Source organism: Pan troglodytes, chromosome 15 (genome assembly GCF_028858775.2).
Source record: "Pan troglodytes isolate AG18354 chromosome 15, NHGRI_mPanTro3-v2.0_pri, whole genome shotgun sequence".
Taxonomy (NCBI): Eukaryota; Metazoa; Chordata; class Mammalia; order Primates; family Hominidae; genus Pan; species Pan troglodytes.
The window spans coordinates 101,401,540-101,424,486 of NC_072413.2; the positions used below are offsets into that span (position 1 = coordinate 101,401,540).

Here is a 22,947-nt window from a genome sequence, read left to right on the forward strand (position 1 = left end):
AAGTGAGGCCCTATCTCAAAAATGAATAAATAAAATTGTGGTAAAAACATATAACATAAAACCATCTTAACCATTTTTAAGTGTACAGTTTAGTGGCATTGAGTACATTCATACTGTTGTGCAATCCGTCCTCATGTCTCTTTTCTTTCCAAACGGAAACTCTGCCTATTAAGCAAGAACTCTCTATTTCCTCCTCCCCACTGGCACCACCATTCTGCTTTCTGTCTCAATACATTTGACTGCTCCAGGTAACTCATAGAAGAGGGATCATACAGAATTTGTCCTTTTGTGTTTCACTTATTTCACTCATCATAATGTCCTCAAGTTTCATCTGTGTTGTAGCTAATGTCAGAATTTCCCCTCTTTTTAAGGTTGAATAATATTCCATTGTATGGACATACCACATTTTGTTTAGCCATTCATCTATGGATGGACACTTGGTTTGCTTTCACATTTTAGCTATTGTGAATAATGCTGCCATGAACATGACTGTGCAGATATTTCCTTGAGACTGTGTTTTCAATTCTTTTGGGTATCTATCTGGATGTGGGATTATTAGATCCTATGGTAATTCTATTTCTAATTTTTTTCAAGAAGCATAATACTGCTTTCCATAGAAGCTGCACCATTTTACATCCCCACCAACAGTGCACAGTTTCCAATTTCTCCACGTTCTTGCCAAAATTTGTTATTTTCTGCTTTTTTGGTAGCAGCTATTCTAATGGCTTTGAGACTCAGTTTCTCGTCTGTCCCACAGGGACACAGTAGGGCTAGATTATCTCCAGCTTCTGATGTCTCATGGTGCCTTCCTTCTTGCCATGAAAGTAAGTACTGCTTATGCACATATACATCTTAGTAAATTTAGTTATATCTTTTCAGCTTGGGGCCCCAAGGTAGAAACTATTTTAATATGAAGACAGGAAACAAGAAATATGAAAAGGGATTGAAGAAGGCATTCCAAAGACAACTTCCAAACCCTCCTCTCTATTCCTTCCAGACCATAGATGCACATAATTCTGGGCCACAGAGAGTCCTTTGGACAGAACAATACTTTACTCTTTCTTCTCTTCCTCTCCTTTTCTTTTTTGCTTGTAATTCACACACCCAGGTGGCTAGGCACAGTGGATCACACCTGTAATCCCAGCACCTTGGGAGGCAGAGATGGGAGGGTTGCTTGAGGCCGGAAGTTCAGTCTGGGCAAGACTTGGTCTCTAAAAATAAATTACCTAGGTGTGGTGGTGCATACCTGTAGTCCTAGCTATTCAGGAGGCTGAGGCAAAGAATCACTTGAGCCCCGGAGTTCAAGGCTGCAGTGAGCTATGATCACACCACGGTGCCCCAGCCTGGACAAGAGAGCAAGACCCTGTCTGGGTCAAGCAACAACAAAGGAAGGAAGGAAGGAAGGGAGGGAGGGAGGGAGGGAGGAAGGAAGGAAGGGAGGGAGGGAGGGAGGAAGGAAGGAAGGAAGGGGAAAAAGAGAGAGGAAGGGAGGGAGGGAGGGAGGAAAGAGAGAAAAAGGCAGGCAGGCAGGGCAAGAAAGAGAGAAAGAGAAAGAAAGAAAGAAAGAAGAAAAAAGAAACACACACACCCATCTCCCACTCTTTATAGTGTCATGATGTCATTTAACATAAGTACAAGGAAAAGTTCAAGGCATTTAATTCTAGCTTTTACAAAACCCAGAAGCATCTTGAGTTAAGTACTATTATCTTCATTTCCTAACTTTTGGCATTCGCTGACTCATTATTTCATATGTGGCTTGGGTGAGAAAAGCATCTGGGTGGCAACCTCCTCCCCCAGCTACTTCTCTGGCCAATGGGGACTGTTCTGAACTTCCCATACACTTTCTCGCAGCTTCTGCCTGCGGCTGAAACCCTTTCTGGGGTGTTTTCCCAACTGTCATCAGGATGGGATGCAGAACCAGGTGCCATGCTCTGTCCAAACCCTGCCTGGCTCCGGCCTTCTCCGGCAGTCTCACTTCTCACCGCTCACTCTCCTGATATTTACCCAGACCCACCGTGTGGCTTCTCATTGCGGTGCTCATCAGGCCATCCTTCTGCTTGAACTGTCCTTTCTACCCATCCTCCCACAGCTAACTCTGCTCATGCTTTTAGACTCAGCATAAACATCCTCTCCCCCAGGAAGCCTTCCCTGATCCAAACCCCCGAGTTGAGCTAAATGTCCCTGCTTGGGTCTCCCACAACACTTATGCTCACCCCGTCTTATCATAACCAACATTGCAGTTGAAGTGTGTGAAGCACACATTTAACTAATGGAATTCCACTAACTCCTCTTGGCCAGAAGGAGAAAGAGAATAACTTTATTTATTTATTTACTTATTTATTTATTTTTGAGGCATGTTCTTGCTCTGTCTCCCAGGCAGGAGTGCAGTGGGCATCATCCTTCTGCCTTTTTTTTTTTTTTTTTTTTTAAGTTTTTGTAGAGACAAGGTCTCACTCTGTTGCCCAGGCTGGTCTCCAACTCCCGGGCTCAAGTGACCCTCCCACCTCAGGCTCCCAAGTAGCTGGGATTACAGATGTGCATGCCATCTCCCTATTCACATTTTATTTTACTTTATTTTGTTTTTTGAGACGCAGTCTTGCTCTGTTGCTCAGGCTGGAGTGCAGTGGGCTGATCTTCGCTCACTTCAACTCCGCCTCCCAGGTTCAAGAGATTCTCTCGCCTCAGCCTCCTTAGTAGCTGGGACTACAGGCACACACCACCATGCTTGGTTAATTTTTTGTATTTTAGCAGAGATGGGGTTTCACCATGTTGGCCAGGCTGGTCTGAAACTCCTGAGCTCAGGCAATCCGCCCACCTCGGCCTCCCAAAGTGTTAGGATTACAGGCGTGAACCACCGCGCCCGGCCCCTATTCACATTTTAAATAGAACCACTCTTGGCCCCCTGAGCATTCCTCTCTGAGGGTTAGATGGGAGCCCTGAGTGTTACCTTAGTCCTCAGGTGTTTTAACATTGGGAGCCTCTGGCCTCTCTGGGAGTGAATCTGGCGTTTAAAGATACATATATTTGGCCGAGCGCAGTGGCTCACGCCTGTAATCCCAGCACTTTGGGAGGCCGAGACGGGCAGATCACAAGGTCAGGAGATCGAGACCATCCTGGCTAACACGGTGAAACCCCATCTCTACCAAAAACGCAAAAAAAATTAGCCAGGCATGGTGGTGGGCACCTGCAGTCCCAGCTACTCGGGAGGCTGAGGCAGGAGAATGGCGTGAACCCGGGAGGTGGAGCTTGCAGTGAGTGGAGATCGCGCCACTGCACTCCAGCCTGGGCGACAGAGCAAAACTCCGTCCCAAAACAACAACAACAACAACAACAACAACAAACATATATTTCGTGGAGCAAGAAATGTCTCAAACATAGCAAGACAGTTGGGATGCCAACGGACCAAAGGGAAAGCAAGCATGACATAGCCACCCACTACAAGGGCTTACCTATTATCCAAGCTTTGGGAACTAGGTTAGAATCCCAGCTCTGTCGCTAACCAACCTGTGTACTTTAGCCAAGTCACTGTACCTGTCTAGACTTCGGATCGCATGTGTGTCTGCCCATCTCATAGGGTTACCCTGAGGCTAAATGAGGTAACAAATGTCATGAACCCACAAGGTAGACTCGACTCTCGGTAACAGTTCCTGTCACCCCCATCTCACACTACTCTCCCTCTTCGGACCCTGCACCCATGGATTCCATCCACCGCTGGCCAGGAGCTGAGTAGAGGCACCGAGCACGTGAAGAGGTGAATGGGCAAGGAAGGCTTCCAGGTCAGGTAGCATTTCCAGTGTTCCAGCCTGCAGGCATCTACCGAGCCTGGCCCGAGGCTGGCACCCAGAGATGCTTCCAGTCTTCCAGCAGCAACGCACTGACTGTAAGAAAAGCCTGCTTATAAACCCCCTACAGGCATTTGGAAGCTGGTTCCTGGGGTCCTCTACAGATTCATTTCGCCCCCGACCCCATCCCCTTTGTGCCACCCTCGTTATTGCACTCTTCCATCCGGATGGCATTTAGCTGGGTCCGGGTCTGTCACCCGTCTGACCACCAGCTCCTTGAGGGCAAGAGGCGCCTGCTGCCCTCAGGGTCCGCGCCCAGCCCGCAGCTGCTCAGATCCGGAGACGGGAAGGTTTGTTGGCGAGAGCCTGACTCCCGGGTCACAGTTAAGGATGCAAGAGCCCGGCGCCTTCCCGTAGCCCCGGCCCTGTCATTAATTAATGCTGGGGCTCCATTCGGTGCAGCGCAGTCCCAGGGATGCAACCGCAACTTTTGCGCACAATAGGCTCTCGATCTGTAATCCAGCCAACCCAGGCCTGTAGTGTGTAAATGCCAACTCAGCGGGAGGGCTCTGGCTGTCGCCCAGAGCCGTTTCTCGGCTCTTTCGCGGTTGCCGGCGCGCTCGGGACAGGAGGAACCCGCAGCCCGCGGGAGTCAGCGGAGACCGGACCAGCACTATCCAGCCCTCTGCACCGCCCCCGCGGCGGGGTCTGGACCAAGTCGCCCCTAGCAACAACAGCCGGGCCGGCTTTCTCAGGCCATGCTGATTGGCGGGACTCCGGGTGGCGGCCTGTCGTCACTTCCGGCAGCCGGAGGCAGCAGAGGAAGCCGAGGGGCGGCCATCTTGGCTCCGTAAGGCTCCGAGGTGCCGGGGTGCGGCGGCGGCAGCGGCGGCCAGCAGGGCGGAGGCTGAGGCAGCAAGCTCGCTAGAGAGGGAGAAGCAGTCGGGCGCAGGCGCCTCCTCCGCAGCCCGCTCCATGGTCGGCGCCCACAGCCCGCGGCGGCCTGTCTTGCGCTCCACTTCCTTCACATCCTCCTCCGCCTCCTCTTTTTCAGGCGCCGCCGGCGGCGCTGTGTGGAGGCCCGCGAGCTGAAATTCGCGGTGCGACGGGAGGGAGTGGAGAAGGAGCTGAGGGGGCCCAGGATCGCGGGGCGCCCTGAGGCAAGGGGACGCCGGCGGGCCGAAGCGCAGCCCGCCGCCCGCAGGCTCGGCTCCGCCACTGCCGCCCTCCCGGTCTCCTCGCCTCGGCCGCCGAGGCAGGGAGAGAATGAGCCCCGGGACCCGCCGGGGGACGGCCCGGGCCAGGCCCGGGATCTAGACGGCCGTAGGGGGAAGGGAGCCGCTCTCCCCACGGCGCCTTTTCAGAACTGCCGTGGACTCGAGGACGCTGGTCGCCGGCCTCCTAGGGCTGTGCTGTTTTGTTTTCACCCTCGCATTGTGCAGAATTAAAGTGCAGTAAAATGTCCACTAGGACCCCATTGCCAACGGTGAATGAACGAGACACTGAAAACGTAAGTAACCTGGGCGTTGTAGTTGGCGGACCTTCGGGGTGGCATTCGTGCTCCTCGGGCAGTGCCTTGCAGTCGGGTGTTCCCCCCAGCCGAACGCTCTGGAAATAGAGGGCAGGCCGTAGTCACCCAAGAGGCAGCCAGGTCGGACCGTTTCCTCCAGAAGTCTGCCCTGTCCCGCTGTTCGCGGGCGGGTCTGCGAAGTATATCGATTATGCCGGCAGTCTAGTCGGTTAATAAAGCCCAGGAGTTGCAGCGTTACGGATCGGTGCTTTGAGAGGCCAGGTTGCCGCGCAATGGATTGTGCAAATGTGTGTGTCAGATCACTGCAGTGGTCAGCGCTTATTTTAACCGAACTCTGCTTTTAACTTGGTCAGGCAGTTCTTGAGAGACTGTCACATTAATAACATATGTTACCGGTGCTGAGTAAGAGTAATCGATTGGGTCAAGTGGGCGGTCTCGCTCTTTAAGATGGTCTGGAACTAAATTTAATCACAGTCACTAAGTGTCCACTGAGGGATCTTTGCGGTCCCCTTAGGAATTCCAAAAACACTAGCGCGCAGCCTTTATTAAGGCAGTTTCCTTTCCATACAAATCTTTTTTGAAGGAGTTGGTTAAACATTTTGAAAAGCAGAAAAGCAGATGTATAGTGAAGCTGTGCTCTGCCACTCACTGCCTAGCTGAGGGACACCCGCTGGGGGCTTCGCTGTCCTCCTTCCTAAAAAGAGATTGGCTTAGATGAGCTCTTAGGTCCCTTTCAGCGCTCACAGGCTATGGTTTTATAAAAGGAACCTTTGATTTTGTTCATGTGAAACTACAAAATGCCAGGAACAGCATTGCTAGAGAATGAGAACTTGCAGTAGAAATTCGATTGAAGAAACGTTTGACTCTGTTCGTTTTCTGAACTCTCCTCTAACACTGGGTTCAAAAGTGTTTCAATCTAGTTGTTGCCTATATTCTGTAAAACATCTAGTAAATAATTTGTAAAGAAACTTCACTGGCCTTTCATTAAAAGTGTTATGAGGTAATTGCTGGCACGAAATGTCTTCTCTTAGGGAATGCTTCCTCGCTTTGAGTGTTTTCATGCTTTCAGTAATGTCCTGAGATGTTGTGGCCTAGTGGAGTTAATGCTTTCATTTTGATCTTCAAAAATGCCGCTTGTTTGCTGGATAGCTGTTTGATAATTTAATCCGTAAACGTAAACCATAGCCTAAAGCATCCCTGTAGCATATTAGTATACAATATTTAATGCTCTGTGGCCCTGAGTAAGTAGAACAGTGATGTACCTTTCTCCACCTGAGATAGATTAGAAAATTATATAAAGAGTGAGTAATAGAAACTCTTAGACTAGGTGAGTCAGGGTACTAATTTCCTTATAGTCCTTTTAAAGAAAGCTTATTTATTTATTTATTTATTTATTTTTTGAGACAGACCGAGACTGTCTCCCAGGCTGGAGTGCAGTGGTGCGATCTTGGCTCACTGCAGCCTCCACCTCCCAGGCTGAAGTGATTATCATGCCTCAGCCTCCCGAGTAGCTGGGATTACTGGCGTGCACCACCACGCCCGGCTAATTTTTGTATTTTTAGTAGAGACAGGGTTTCACCATGTTGGCCAGGCTGGTCTAGAACTCCTGGCCTCATGTGATCCACCCGCCTCGGCTCCCCAAAGTGCTGAGATTACAGGCATGAGCCAGTGTGCCCAACTGATTAGTTTTGATCATTGATCTTCACTCAGAGAAGCAAAACCTTACATTGAACCAGAGTAGGAGCTCCATGCTTTCTAAACTGAAGCCAAAAACAGTCATAGCAGATTTGTGATAATGAAGGATTTCAAATGGGTCTTTTTTCTTTCTTTCTTTTTTGAGATGGAGTCTGGCTCTGTCTCCCAGGCTGGAGTGCCGTGGCATGATCTCGGCTCACTGCAACCTCCACCTCCCAGGTTCAAGTGATTCTCCTGCCTCAGCCTCCGGAGTAGCCAGGATTACAGGCATGTGCCACCACTCCCGGCTAATTTTGTATTTTTAGTAGAGACGGGGTTTCTCCATGTTGGTCGTGCTGGTCTCAAACTCCCGACTTCAGGTGATCCTCCCGCCTCAGCCTCCCAAAGTGCTGGGATTACAGGCGTGAGCCACCACGCCCAGCCATGTAGTGTATTTAAAATGAATTTTTGACTTTTTTTAAAAATCAAGTTTATCACATATCGTTGCATTAATTTACCATGCCCTGTTACATTTTTAACTCTTGCATTGGCATGTTCTGGAAGGAGCTGTGTAGCTTTCACAGTGTGGAGCCCTTGTGTCAGTGTTACAACTCAGGTATAGACCATATTAATTACCTACATTACTGCACTGCTAAGTATTAGACTTCCTGCCAATTGAGTGGTGAATGTACAAGAATGAATGGGAGCTCTCATTCTGTTGAGAACCTTTTTTCTTAAAGTTAGGTTTGTTGAGATGTAATGTTCATCTGTTTTAAGTATACAGTTTGGTGAATTTTGACAAGCATATAGTTATGTAACCACTATCACAATCAAGATGTAGAACACTTCCATTGCCAGAAAGGTCCCTTATGGCCCTGTATAGTCAGTGCCCTCTCCCTTTCTCAGCCCCTGGGTAACCACTGATCTGCTTTCTGTCCCTGTAGTTTTGCCTTTTCTAGGATACTATGTAAATGGAGTCACAGAGTAAATAATCTTTTGTGTCTTCTTTCACTTAGAGTAGTGCTTTTGAGATTTATTTGAATGTGTATCAGTAGTTCATTCCTTTTTATTGCTGAGTAAGTATTTCCTTGTTTGGATGTGCCACAATTTTTTTTAATCCACTCACCAGTGATGGACATTTTTGGCTATTGTGACTAGAACAGTTTTCTTTTAGTATTCTGTAAAAATACTGTTTATTGTGCTTATCCCAGGAATCTTATTTAAATTTTAAATAATTGTATATAACTGTGATAAGAATGTTGCTTATTAGATCAAGACTAAGAAAAGGCAGGCCGGGTGTGGTGGCTCATGCCTGTAATCCCAGCACTTTGAGAGGCTGAGGCTGGCGGATCACGAGGTCAGGAGATCGAGACCATCCTGGCTAACATGGTGAAACCCTGTCTCTACTAAAAATACGAAAAATTAGCCGGGCGTGGTGGCAGGCACCTGTAGTCCTAGCTACTCGGGAGGCTGAGGCAGGAGAATGGCATGAACCTGGGAGGCAGAGCTTGCAGTGAGCCGAGATCGGGCCACTGCATTCCAGCCTGGGCGACAGAGCCAGACTCCATCTCAAAAAAAATAATAATAAAATAAAATTAGCCAGGTGCGGTGGTGCATGCCTGTAATTCCAGCTACTCAGGAGGCTGACGTGGGAGAATCACTTGAACACAAGAGGCGAAGGTTGCAGTGAGCCGATATCATGCCACTGCACTGCAGCCTGGGAGACAGAGTAAGACTCTGTCTCCAAAAAAAAAAAAAGAGCAGACAACTTGCAACATAAATATTATCTTCATCCTTGTACACTAATTTGTTTTTGTTTGATTTCCAAATATTAATGTCCACCCTTAGTGAATGGGTATATAAAAGTTTACTGTTGGCCAGGTGCAGTGGCTCACGCCTGTAATCCCAGCACTTTGGGAGGCCGGGGCAGGTGGATCATCTGAGGTCAGGAGTTCGAGACCAGCCTGACCAAGATGGCAAAACCCTGTCTCTACTAAAAATACAAAAATTAGCCGGGCGAGGTGGCGGGCACCTGTAATCCCAGCTACTTGGGAGGCTGAGGCTGGAGAATCGCTTGAACCCTGGAGACGGAGAGTGCAGTGAGCTGAGATCAAGCCATTGCACTCCAGCCTGGGCGACAGAGGGACACTCCGTCTCAAAAAAAAAAAAAAAAAAAGGCCGGGCGCGGTGGCTCACACCTGTAATCCCAGCACTCTGGGAGGCCGAGGCGGGCAGATCACGAGGTCAGGAGATCGAGACCATCCTGGCTAACACGGTGAAACCCTGTGTCTACCAAAAATATAAAAAATTAGCCGGGCGTGGTGGCAGGTGCCTGTAGTCCCAGCTACTTGGGAGGCTGAGGCAGGAGAATGGCGTGATCCCGGGAGGCGGAGCTTGCAGCGAGCCGAGATGGCGCCACTGCACTCCAGCCTGGGCGACAGAGCGAGACTCCATCTCAAAAAAAAAGTTCACTGTTGCTGCATCGTGTTATAGCTCAAAAGAACTACTCAATCTGATCCAGTGAGGTTGCTGAGACTCAGAGAGGTGACAAAGGCTGCTAGTAATGACAGGAGACCACTAACTATTTAGTAGCAAAGCCTCTACTGGGCCCCAGATCTCTAGCTTAGGCTCCACAAGGAGATGTAGTTGTACCTGTACATAGAGTATTTCTAAAACTTTTTTTTTTAAGCTTGTAGATCAGGGGTGTCCAATCTTTTGGCTTCCCCGGGCCACATTGGAAGAATTGTCTTGGGCCACAGATAAAATACACTAACACTAACAATAGCTGATAAGCTTTAAAAAAACTGCAAAAAAAATCTCACAGTGTTTTAACAAAGTTTATGAATTTGTGTTGGGTCACTTTCAAAGCTGTGGTGGGCTGCATGCAGCTCTAGGGCTGTGGGTTGGACAAGCTTGCTGTAGATTTTATTTTGATTTTGAGACAGTATCTCGCTCTGTCACCCAGGCTGGAGTGCAGTGGAGCAATCACAGCTTGCTGTAACCTTGACCTCTTGGGCTCAAGCAATCCTTCCGACTCAGCCTCCTGAGTAGCTGGGACTACAGGCGTGCCCCACCACATGCATGGCTAATTTTTAATTTTTTCGTAGAGATGGGATCTCCCTGTATTGCCCAAGGTGGTCTCTAACTCCTGGGCTCAAGCAGTCCTCCTGTCCCAGCCTCCCAAAGCACTGGAATTACAGGTGTGAGCCACCACACTCAGTCAAAACTATTTTTTAAAATATTTTATTATAGGAAAATTTTTAAAAATAGAATGTTATTTATCAGTGCTTCTCAGCCACAGGGTGATTTTGCCCTCTAGTGGACATTTGACAATGTCTAAAGACATCTTTGGTTATCACAGCTGGAGAAAGGTTTGGCTGACCAGGAATGCTACTAAACATTTTACAGTACATAGGACAGCCTTCCACAGCAAAGAATTACCCGGCCTAAAATGTCAGTAGTGCCAGCGTTGAGAAACCCTGGTATGTACTTAGCCCCCATGTACTCAACAGCGCGGCTCAGTGGCCAATCTTATTTCATTTATAAATGAAGAAGCAAATGCAGTATCATTTCCTCTCTAAAGCTTTTAGAAGAGATAAAGCCTGTTTTGAGAAAAAAGCAATACTTTTATCATATTTTCTTAATATCAAATATGCAGTATTTAAATTTTCTCACATTTCTAATTTTTAAACTGTTCAAATTAGAATCCAGCTTGAATTCATACATTATAGTTGGCTGATATGTCAAATATGCTTTTTTTTTTTTTTTAATTGAGACGGAGTCTTGCTCTGTCGCCCAGGTTGGAGTGCAGTGGTGCAATCTTGGCTCACTGCCAACGTCTGCCGCCCGGGTTCAAGCGATTGTCGTGCGCAGCCTCCCGAGTAGCTGGGATTACAGGCTCCCGCCACCATGCCTGGCTATTTTTTTTTTTTTTTTTTTTTGTATTTTTAGTAGAGATGGGGTTTCGCCGTGTTGGCCAGGCTGTTCTCAAACTCCTGACCTCAGGTCATCCGCCCGCCTTGGCCTCCCAAAGTGCTGGGATTACAGTCGTGAGCCACTGTACCTGGTCAAAATATGCTTTTTAAAGGCAACCAAACAGTTTGCATTTCAGTTTATGTTCTGTAGTTATATGGAGCCACAGATACATCCTTTTTCTATACTGGCAAAATGAGAAACATATTTTTCATCTTAATTTCAAAGGATATGACACTTTGTAAGCCTGGTAATGTTATTGGCCAAAGTACCAGAGGCCCAGGGCTTTCCCAGTTATTTAACAGTTACTGATATGTGTGCATCATGTACTTATTATTAGTTAATGCAAATAGTCCCCCAGATTTCTGACCTCTGTGAAACTGATGATGCTGTTGTCTAGTCAGTCGTCGGTTATGTGAGACTGAATTAACCTATTCAGCAAGTGTGAATGCCTACCGTGTGTATGATACTGTGCTAGGTGCTGTAGAGGCCATATACCTGGGACACATAGCTTTCCTGCTCTTTAGGATTTCCTGCTCCTTGCAGGACAAAGCAGCCTGAGCTTTATGAAACTAGTCTGTAACTCAAACTTAAGCAAACATCAGAATCACCTGAAGGGCTTTAGAACCGTGATCACTGGGCCCTACCCCTAGACCTTGATTTTACCCATAGAATTGGAATTTCTAACAAGTTGCCAGGTGATGTTGATGCTCTAGGTCCGGGGACCACTCTTAAGAATCACTATAGCAGGAATTTCTGATGTTTATTTATTAAGAAAAAAAAATCACTGCCTTAGTGTGCAGTGAAGGCTTGCTAACTAAACTATACTCCTTTTAGATTGTACTGTGACTATCAAAGGAAGATTTCCAGACCATTTAATTGAGTTTTCAGGTTCCACGAGTTTAAAAAAAACTGTTTATTAAAAATTGTGGTTCTGGAAAATAACAATAGTTGCCATTTGGTGATCACTTAACTGTATACCAGCCAGCAATACTTTGTAGAGTATCTCATTTAAAATATGTAATATGGTTTTATTTAATTAACTTTTTTTTTTTTTTTTTAATTTCCTGAGGCGGAGTCTCGCACTGTTACCTGGGCTGGAGTGCAGTGGCACGATCTCGCTCGCTGCAACCTCCGCCTCCCGGGTTCAAGCGATTCTCCTGCCTCAGCCTCCCAGGTAGCTAGGATTACAGGCACCCGCCACCATGCCCAGCTAATTTTTAAATTTTATTTTATTTTTTGAGACAGAGTTTCACTCTTCTTGCCCAGGCTGGAGTGCAGTGGCATGATCTCGGCTCACTGCAACCTGCGCCTCCTGGCTTCAAGCAATTCTGCCTCAGCCTCCCGAGTAGCTGGGATTACAGGTGCCTGTTACCATGCCCAGCTAATTTTTTTGTATTTTCGGTAGAGATGGGGTTTCACCATGTTGGCAGGCTGATCTGGAACTCCTGACCTCATGATCCTCCCACTTCCCTCCTCGGCCTCCCAAAGTGCTGGGATTACAGGCGTGAGCCACTGTGCCCCGGCTTAATCAGCTTGTCAACTTCTAAGCACAACCTGTTGAATCAAGCTGTTTGGGCCTTATCAGAAAAAAGTTGGCCTATAGTTTCAGCTACTCAGGAGGCTAAGGCCAGAGGATCACTTGAGGCCAGGAGTTCCAGTCCACCTGGACAACATGGTGAAACTATGTATCTTAAGAAAGAAAAAAAAAGTTGATCTCTGAAGAATTCATGAAAATATTTAGTCAGTTTTCAGGGAAAGATCTTATAGACTTCAATTTGAGCATCCTTATCTTATGTATGTAAATTAGGTAAAGGTTGAAATTTGCAGTAAATAGAATTTTGGTCATTTAAGTTATGTAGCTCATGATATATACATTGTATAACTATTTAGACTTACATGGTGCATGATTTACATTGTAATTACATAGAGGCTTATACAGTCTAATAAAAATTAATATTAACTATTTGATTGCAAAGAGGATTGTTCTGCATTTTATTACTTTTTTTTTTTTTTTTTTTTTTTTTGAGACAGAGTTTCACTCTTGTTGCCAGGCTGGAGTGCAATCTCGTGACCTTGGCTCACTGCAACCTCCACCTGCCAGCCTAAGTAGCTGGGATTACAGGCACACACCACCATGCCCAGCTAATTTTTTTGTATTTTTAGTAGGGATGGGGTTTCACCATGTTAGCCAGGCTGGTCTCAAACTCCTCACCTTGGGTGATCCGCCTGCCTTGGCCTCCCAAAGTGCTGGGATTACAGGCTTGAGCCACTGCGCTCGGCCTGCATTTTATTATTCTAAGATATAGCCAAATTTTATGCCTGGAATTTGTTCCTGGGCTGGAACAAATTCCTAGTAAGAGTCAGGGAATATTCCATGACTTGTGGCTTTGGTTAAAAAAGAAAAAGGAGTCAGGGAATGCAGTACCCTCTGATCACCACTGGGAGGACTAAAGCAGAAAATTCATTTGTCTCATATCCATTTTCAAATTTCAAATTAAACATGAAGGAGAAAATAAATCTCTTACCTGGGAAGCTTTAATGTCCTGTCTCACACAAGAAGTTAAAGGTTGTGCTTGGAGTTGGTCTGCAAAAGTAATAAGGAATTTGTACTCACCCATCTGCACCTGCTTGTACAGAACAATTGGAAGGGCAGAAGTTGGCTTTGAAAGAAAAGGCCTTTTTTTGGAGGTGGGAGGGGCATCCAACTTTGTCTTCAGCCGAGAGTTCGCTAGCACTACACTCTAGCCACTCAAGCTGCTCAACTATGGTTGGTCTTGTGTACTTCTGTGTGCACTAGATAAGACATTGTTTCTGTGGGTTATGTGGGACCTTGAAGTTCAGTGTTGAAGCTCAAACAAAGCAGGTGTTTTTTCTGTATTTCTTGTTGATAGGCATTTGCTTTTTGTTGGACCTAAATATTGTGGGGTTTGTGTATGGACATTTGACACAAAAATCTGTATTGGTAGAATTTAATATAAAATCAGGGAAGTTGAATTCACAGGTTTTGTTCATAGAATTTTACATAACCCTAGTCTTTTTTCTTTTTTTGTGATGGAGACTTGCTCTGTTGCCCAGGCTGGAGTGCAGTGGCATGATCTTGGCTCACTGCAACCTCTGCCTCCTGGGTTCAAGTGATTCTCCTGCCTCAGCCTCCCGAGTAGCTGGGATTACAGGCACCCGCCACCACGCCTGGCTAATTTTTGTATTTTTAGTAGAAACGGGGTTTCACCATGGCCAGGCTGGTCTTGAACTCCTGACCTCAAGTGATCCACCTGCCTCGGCCTCCCAAAGTGCTAGGATTATAGGCATGAGCCACAGCGCCTGGCCACAATCTTACACTACTTTCCTGAAGGGATGTGTGATGGAAAGAGTCTGGGCTTGAAAGTGGAAGACAAAAATGAGACTCTAAGACTGATTGAGATAAAGATTCTGAAGAGGTAGAATGGACCTCATAAGATGGAGCAAAAAAGAAGGAACAACATATAAAAGGAGAAATTAGAATTTAGAGTTATAGACTAGAATTTGAAACTAGTCGTGAGATTTAACTGTGGACAAATTCACTCGGCTGTGCCTCATGGTTTTTTTTTTTTTTTAAATCAAAAGAGAATAACATCATCTCAAGTTGTGTCTTGGTTTTTTTGTTTGTTTACTTAGATTTTTATGACTTCACTTTCTCAATTTCCTCTGTGGCCAGATTCATCAGGCATTCAGTCACTTTCATCTCTGTCAGGCTGGCCTTGTGTTCTGTCTGTCTGTTCTGCTGCATAGTTGTCATCCTGAGATCTCCCTTCACCCATATCCTAGGGATTCCCTTTGCCTTTCCTGTTCGATCCATTTTCTTCCTCTTGGTTCACTCCCAGGTTTCATTGCAGCAGTTCCTCCAGTGATTTTCTGAGAAAGTTGCTCAGAGGTAAATTTTTAAAATCCTTTCATATCTGCAAACATCTTTATTCTGTTCTTATACTTGATTGATATTTTGGCTGCATATAGAATTCTAGACTGAATGCCCTTTTTCCTCAGAATTTTGTTTTCTGTCTTATATAGCATCTGACACTCCGATTTGGAGAGAGAGAATGCTATTTTGAGTCTTGCTTATTTTTCTGTTTATTTAAGGCTGATTGGAAGTTTTGTGCATTTGGATGGATCTTGAATACAACAGTGGGACACACTGTTATTTCTTTGTGGTGCTCTTGATACCAATATATTTTGTCTTATCACTTGGCCTAGGCAAGCACAGAATGCCCATGTTCCAGGGAGCTGAGTCGGGAGAGGGCAGAAGGAAAGATCTGTGGCTTTCTGCTTTCTCTGCTTGTTTTCAGTGTCCCTGCCCTCAGTTGTGCCCTGTGTCCCCAAGCCCAGAGACTTTCCATTTTGCCCTTTCTAAAGAACCTCCAGTTTTTTGCCTGAGTGGGAGAGGAGACCCAGGGGGTCTGTTATTTAACAGACTGATAGATCTTCTTGTTTCAGGCTTACTTCACTCACACTTCTAGAGGTACTTGTACTACCAGTTCCTGAACCTTTTGAGAGTTCTATAATACAAATCAGGATTTTCCAATATCTCCATAGCTGGCTTAGGATTAATCTTTCTTATATGTGTTAAGTCATTTTCCTTCTTTTTTTAGTTTCTGAAAGTATATCTGTTACCACTTTTATTTTCTTTGTCTTGTGGCTTTTTTCCTTATGCCTTATATTTTTTTCCTTTACTTTCATATTAATGGAGTTTGGAGAGGGAGGGGAAGTAAATGCAGCCATGATTTATAACCAGACTTGGATTAGGTGTTTACATATGTCAATACATGTCTTTAAAATTTAACTAGTACTTGTTATTATAAATAACAAACTAAGATTGATAGGCTTCTTGAAAAATTGGCAGTAAATTTGGCTAATGGTGGGTTGTTGTAGTAGAGTAGCGTTTCCCCTTTTCACCCAAGCTTTCTTACCTCTTCTTGGGTGGTGCCTGGCCTGAGATGTCCCTCATCTCTCATAAGAACTCTCCTACTTGCCCTTTGAGGACTCCATCCCTTCACATCTTGGGGTACCTTTTTTCCTTCATCTCACCCAAATGTGATCATGTCCTTTGGGTGCCTAGAGCTGCATTATCCAGCACAGTAGCAACTCGCCACATGTGGGGCTACCAAGCACTTGAAACGTGGTTAGTTTGAATTTAGGTGTTCTGTAAGTATAAAAGATAAACCAGTTCAAAGACAGTATTTCAAAAATAGGATATAAAGCCTTTTTATATTATGCATTGAAATATTGGGGGGTATATTGAGTTAAATAAAATGGTATTTAATGTAACGTATTAAATATGTTTCTTTTTACATTTTTTAATGGAGCTACTAGAAAATTGAAAATTACATATGTATGTCACATTATACACCTATTGGACAGCATTAGAGTATTCACTCTGATTTTCTCTTGGGGCAGGAATTGCCCCTTGTTTCAGTTGCTATTCCCCCGTTAGCACCCCGTGTATATCATGAGTGCCTTGAAGGTTTGACACCACACTTTTCTATTTCTTTTATTCCCTGCTAATGCCTACCATATAGTTGACTAGCCGAAAGTTACTGAATAAACTTTTTTTTTTTTTTTTTTTGAGATGAAGTCTCACTCTGTCACCCAGACTGGAGTGCAGTGGCGCGATCTCGGCTCACCGCAACCTCCGCCTCCCAGGTTCAAACGATTCTCCTGCCTCAGCCTTCTGAGTAGCTGGGACTACAGGCACCCGCCACCATGCCTGGCTGATTTTTTAATTTTTAGTAGAGATGGGGTTTCACCATATTGGCCAGGCTGGTCTCGAACTCCTGACCTTGTGATCCTCCTGCCTCAGCCTCCTAAAGTGCTGGGATTACAGGCGTGAGCTACCGCACCTGGCCTGAATCAACATTTTTTTAGCCACAACTTGTGCCTTACAAGTTTTTTATTCTAAGGATTAGACAAGTAAATTATTTTTCACCATATTACATTAGTTCACCTACTATACCAGTAACAATTATTTTATTCAAAAGTGAAACAGATTTTACTGTATTTATGGGACAATAACAGTTCCCCCTTCCTATTCATATTCTTAGATGCTTTCTCATAAATTCAGCTGTGAAGAGTCACATTATCTTTGATACATGTGAGACTATCTTCTTGTTTTATCTATTCCTGTTAGTCTCCATATGTCATTACTCTTACCCTCCACCCCACGTTACTGTTTTAATGTGTTTAGTATGTGTATGTGTTCTTACATAGTGTATTTTGGTATGTTTGCTACTTTATGTAAATATTACATATGTCTCATCTGTGCGCTTAATATATTGCATCTAACTGCTGAATAGCAGTGAGATGTATGCATCTACCACATTTTACCAGTCTGCTCGCCAGAGGTGCACATGTTAATTTTCTCCAACTCTGTTACCACAAAAAAAATGCTTCAACATCTTCATGCATGTCCCCTTATGGAGCAATGTAAGAGTTTCTTTGGGATATATAGCTTGGAATGGACTTGATGGGTCACAGGAAATGTCAGATTGTTCTTCTAGATGGCTGCTTCCATCAATAGTGCACCACAGTTTCTGTATTCCCGTTTCTCTGCCAACATTTCAGAGCTTTCTGCCTTTTCCCTATCTAACAGGCCTAAGGTGATACTACATTGTGGTTTTAACTTGTATTTCTTTCTGATTTTTAGAATCTCTTTATACATTACTTGGCTTTGGGTGCATTCTTGTTTTTTGGGGGGGTTGGTGATTTTTATCAAATCAAGGACAGACATCCCATTCTAATCCTAGTTTGCTATAGGAATTTTGTGGGGGCTTTTTGGTAGAGACAGGGTCTTGCTATGTTTGCCCAGGCAGGTCTCAAACTTCCGGGTTTAAGCAAGCCTCTTGCCTCAGCCTCTGAAGGTGCTGGGATTACAAGCATGAGTCACCATGCCTGGCCAAGAGTTTTTAAATTATAAATTGTTCAATCTTATCAAATCCTTTTTCTGTGTTGAATGAAATAATTGCCTAGCTGCTTTCAAAAGTGAAACGTGACTTTGTGAATATTTCTAAAGTACAAAATACTTGGAGGATAGCCATTTATTGTCACAACTTGGCTTTGTAGTTTGTTTTTGTTTTTGTTTTTTAACATTTGGAAACCATACCTATGTGTTAAGTAGGTGGCTTGTGATTTAAGGAATAGAACGCATGTAAGGGCACACTTCTTGTGTTTTACAGAAGGGATCAAGTTCTGTTCAGGAAGATTTGAAACATAGTGTAAAGTTGTTGCTGTTTTAAACTTGTAAACCTGATTCTTCTCATGTGGGAGGTACGTAAGTAGGCCTCTCAGATTTCAGGTTGGTTCTCTGCCTGGTAGATACAAGGGCAAAACTATTCTGGAACCATATTGATGTTAAAAAATTTTTTTACGGACTTCCTGCCGGCAAGGATTTTTTAAAAAGATTTTAAAAATGTGTCTAAGAAATGTTTTAATTTGTCTTCTGATTATACAGTGATTTACAATTCATGGTTCTTTTATATGTGGGCAAAATTAAGAACTAATATGTAAAACAAAATGGAGCACATTCCCATTTTTCTTATTGCTTTGAGTTGATATGGCCCCTATGTCAGTTAGTAGTGCTTTGGCTGAACGTCACAAAGACCTAACACAGTGCCCTAAACAAATAGGGGTTTGTTTTTCTCCAAAAAGAAATTTGGGGTAGGGTGCGGTGGCTCACGCCTGTAATCCCAGCACTTTGGGAGGCCAAGGCAGGTGGATCACAAGGTCAGGAGATCGAGACCACGGTGAAACCTCGTCTCTACTAAAAATACGACAAAAATTAGCCGGGCACGGTGGCAGGTACCTGTAGTCCCAGCTACTCGGGAGGCTGAGGCCAGAGAATGGCGTGAAGCCGGGAGGCGGAGCTTGCAGTGAACCGAGATGGCGCCACTGCACTCCAGCCTGGGGCAACAGAGCGAGACTCCATCTCAAAAAAAAAAAAAGAAAGAAAGAAAGGAATTTGGAGGTATGCAGCGTCTAGCTTTGGATCAGCAGTTCAGTAATATTGGATTTGGTGGTATTTTAAGGTAGTTTTGTCTTTTCTGTCATGTTTGAGACCCTGTAGCTACAGGATAATGTTTTACAGTTACAGCTACATGGTTGCATTCAAGGAAGGAGGAAGGAACTGTACTGGCAGCTCTGTCCTTACCCCCCCACACTCCTTTTTTTAATTGAGATGAAGTTTCTGTCACTCAGGCTGGAGTGCAGTGGCGGAATCTCAGCTCACTGCAACTGTCGCCTCCCTTGTTCAAGCGATTCTCATGCCTCAGTCTTCCGAGTAGCTGGGATTACAGGCATGTGCCACCATGCCTGGCTAATTTTTGTACTTTTAGTAGAGATGGGGTTTCACCATGTTGGCCAGGCAGGTCTCAAACTCCTGACCTCAGGTGATCTGCCAGCCTTGGCCTCCCAAAGTGCTGGGATTACAGGTGTGAGCCACAGTGCCCGGCCTCCCCTTTTATGATAAACAAAGGCATTACCAACCCCTACCCCCTACTACATTGCCACCTAGTAGACTTTAACTAATGAGAACTGGCCAGAACTAAGCCAGATGGCTATCTCTAGCTGCAGAGAAGTTTGGGAAAACAAGTATTTGGCCAGTGTGGTCTCCCTAAACACGTGTTCAACTTCTTGAAGAAGGAAATCTCATGTCTTTGGCTGTATTCAGCATTATTTTCAGTAGCAGTTACATATTCTAGTTTTCATGGTGGATGAAGTGGTACCAGCTCAGTTCCACAGGAGGGAGAAGAATCAGGACTCATTTAATCCATAAGAATTAAACTCAGCAGCTTTTGAGTACCCATTATGTGCATAGTCTGCCATGAAATATTATAAAGTAGCCCAGGTATGGTGGCTTACACCTGTAATATCAGCACTTTGGGAGAATAAGACAGGAGGATTGCTTGAGGCCAGAGTTTGAGATCAGCCTGGGCAACATAGTGAGATCCTATCTCTACAAAAAATTAAAACATCAGCCATGTGTGGTGTACGCACCTGTAGTACCAGCTACTAAGGAGGCTGAGGTGGGATGACCCCTTGAGTCCAGGAGTTCGAGGCTGCAGTGAGGTATGATCGATCACACTACTGTACTCCAGCCTGGGCAACAGAACGAGACCCTGTCTCAAAAAAAAAAAAAAGGTTATCAAAGAATTATATAACATTTTGTGTGTGTGTGTGTGTGTGTGTGTGTGTGTGTGTGCAGGTTGTTTATTGGCTCCTTAGGAAGAAAAAAATATGTGTATGAAATAATTGATTAACAGTACAAGAATTCATAATTATTTGTTTAAATGTTTAATGTTGGTACTGAGTGCTGTGGCATAGGAATAGGGAACTTTTTCTTAGGGTCGGTGATGGATTCTTGGGAAAATAAAATGAAGGGCAAATGGAAGCAAAAGACAATTTAATTTGCTTCTGTTTTAAGGGAACTTTTAAAAAGTTAATTCTTAAATTTTTTAATTTAAGGACTTCGTCAAGAAACATCAAATTAAATATATTGAGTTTAACCCTAACGAGCATCAGATCTTTCAATCTGCTGTATGAGGAAATACAAGTTTCTTTCTGCTTTCTATTATGATTGTTGATTTGCATGAGCGTGTTTTAGGTTAGGCTGTGTTATGCTGTGGTAATACATACCACCAAAATCCTCATGATTTAACACAATAAAAAACTTCTGCTCACACCAAGTCTGCTTGAGGGCTCATTGGCTCCGTGGAAACTGACCTCCATGTCCAGGCCAGTTTGGTCTTGTGGCCGTCCGTTTTAGGGCAGTGCTTAGGGTCAGGAGAGCAAAACACAGGGCTGGAGAGTTAAGCACAGGCAACTAAATGCTTCAGCATGGGAATGGCATTCATTTTCACTCACAGGACGTGTTCAGCTTAGTCACATGGCTGTCTATGCCTAACCTCAAGGGAAGGGAGTGCAGTCCTCCAGGAACTCAGATGTAAAAAAGCCAGTATGATGGATATAGTATTGTCTACAAAAAAAAGTAGCAAAGTACTCTGGGATCCCAGTAAGGAGAAGTAAGAAATTCTGATGAGATGCAGGGAGAGCCATAGAAGGGTTCATGAAGATGGTGACAGATGATACAAACTCAGTAGAATGAGCAGGTTTTTCTTAGATTTGAAGAGAAGAAAGGACATTCAAACTAAGGGAACAACACTGACTGAGTCAGAGCTAGACTCAAAGCTAGAGTCTACTGGATGATGTCATGGGAGAGGAAGAAGAGATGAGCGGGCCTTGAATTCATTTAACATTCAGCAAAAATGTATTGCATGTCTACCATGTGTTAGGCACTGTTTCAGGTTTGGGGAATATCTGATAATGAACAAAACACAAAAAGCCTGTCCTTGTGAAGGTTACATGCTAGTGGAAGAAGCGCTAAGGAGTTAGTATTTTATTATAAGCACACTGGTGAGTAAGCAAAGATAGGAACATTGGATGCCTGTGAATCTTAAGATTTTCCTGGCCGAGCGCGGTGGCTCATGCCTGTAATCCCAGCACTTTGGGAGGCTGAGGTGGGTAGATCACTTAAGGTCAGGAGTTCGAGACTAGCCTGGCCAACATAGTGAAACCCTGTCTCTACTAAAAATACAAAAATTAGCCGGGTATGGTGGCGCGCACCTGAGTCCCAGCTACTCATGAGGCTGAGGCAGGAGAATTGCTTCAACCTGGGAGGCGGAGGTTGCAGTGAGCTGAGATTGCGCCACCGCACTCCAGCTGACAGAGTGAGACTCCATCTCAAAAAAAAACAAGATTTTTCTAAGATTTCTATTTTACATTAAATAGAAGGCAGTTGGTTTGCATGAAAATTATTATTTCATCAATTTGACTGCCTCATTGTAGAAAACACATATTGAAGTCAAATAAAACGTAGAGATGAATCTCTGAAGTTAAAATATGTTATTTGGGACGCAAGAATTGCAATTTGGGGCACACAGACCACAGGGTGGTCTTCAGTATGTATGAAGAACAAAGTAAAGGATGGAGGTTTTATAAAGAGAAGTGTTACATATTTTGAAAGACAGGTCATTGGCACTAGTGAAGTTTTGGGGAGGTGGCAAGCCCTGATTGGTGAGTGACAGTGGTGGGTAATACTGGTCTTAGAGTCAGCAACAAGTTGTTTCAGTAGCCATTAGATAAACTGGTTTCAGGTTACAATAGGCAGTTTCAGCAGCCAGGCTTACAGAGAATTATCATCTTGGAGCAATGTTACATCCCTCCCCCTCCCCTGGCCCCCCACCCCATCCCTGCCCCTCAACTCTGATTTAGTTGAGTACGAATAGAATGACCCAATTAGTATGATCAGCTTTCACACATGAAGGTTGAATTTATGAAACATGTAAATTTGAAAATATAGGTTTACATTGCAAAAAGCTTTTTTAACAAAAATTTTGGCAAGTAGTATAATTTCAGTGAATATGTTTTCATTGCACAGATAGTAAAACCACTTGATACATACCTCATGGGGACATGGACTGCTTTATGCACTGCTTTTTACCACACCTTAAATAGTGCCTGGTTGTATGTGTGTGTGTGTGTAACTCACTCAGTAAATATTCAATGAATGAATGAAGAAATTCAGAAGATAAAAAGGAGAAATTTCCCTTATTTTTAACCTTCTGAACACTATAGTGGTTAGCATTTATATCATTTATTCGGCCATTCTAATATTTATTGAGTACCAGTTTTGTACCAACTGCTGTTCTAAGATATAAGGAATAATAAATTCCTGTTACTGTTTTCATGAAACTTAAATTCTAGTGTAATTAAAATCATGTAGAAATAAACATAAACATGATCACCCAGCTTCTTTTAAAACTAGATTGCAGTTGATGTAATAATTTGCATTACAACAGCATGCATCTTGTGCACAACAAAATCTACCTGTTTTTGTATTAAAGCCTTAGTGTCAAAGCTTTATTATCATTTTAGTCTTTTATCAACTCCATATTTATAAATGGT

At 44.2% G+C, this 22,947-nt stretch overlaps 1 protein-coding gene across 26 annotated transcripts in view; it reads left to right on the top strand.

Moving 5' to 3' along the window:
- The first annotated feature begins 4,572 nt into the window (after nucleotides 1-4,572).
- Nucleotides 4,573-22,947, top strand: part of MARK3 (microtubule affinity regulating kinase 3) — a 117,633-nt gene continuing 99,258 nt past the window's right edge. For 15 of the 26 annotated variants that reach the window (XM_009428520.5, XM_009428522.5, XM_009428521.5 and 12 more), the window contains exon 1: nucleotides 4,592-5,292. In XM_009428520.5, the coding sequence (XP_009426795.4) occupies nucleotides 5,242-5,292 (51 nt within the window). In that variant the 5' untranslated portion in view covers nucleotides 4,592-5,241. Of the gene's footprint in view, nucleotides 5,293-22,947 lie in introns of all 26 variants that reach the window. The other 11 variants (XM_063793915.1, XM_063793918.1, XM_054665837.2 and 8 more) reach the window with 8 other exon arrangements.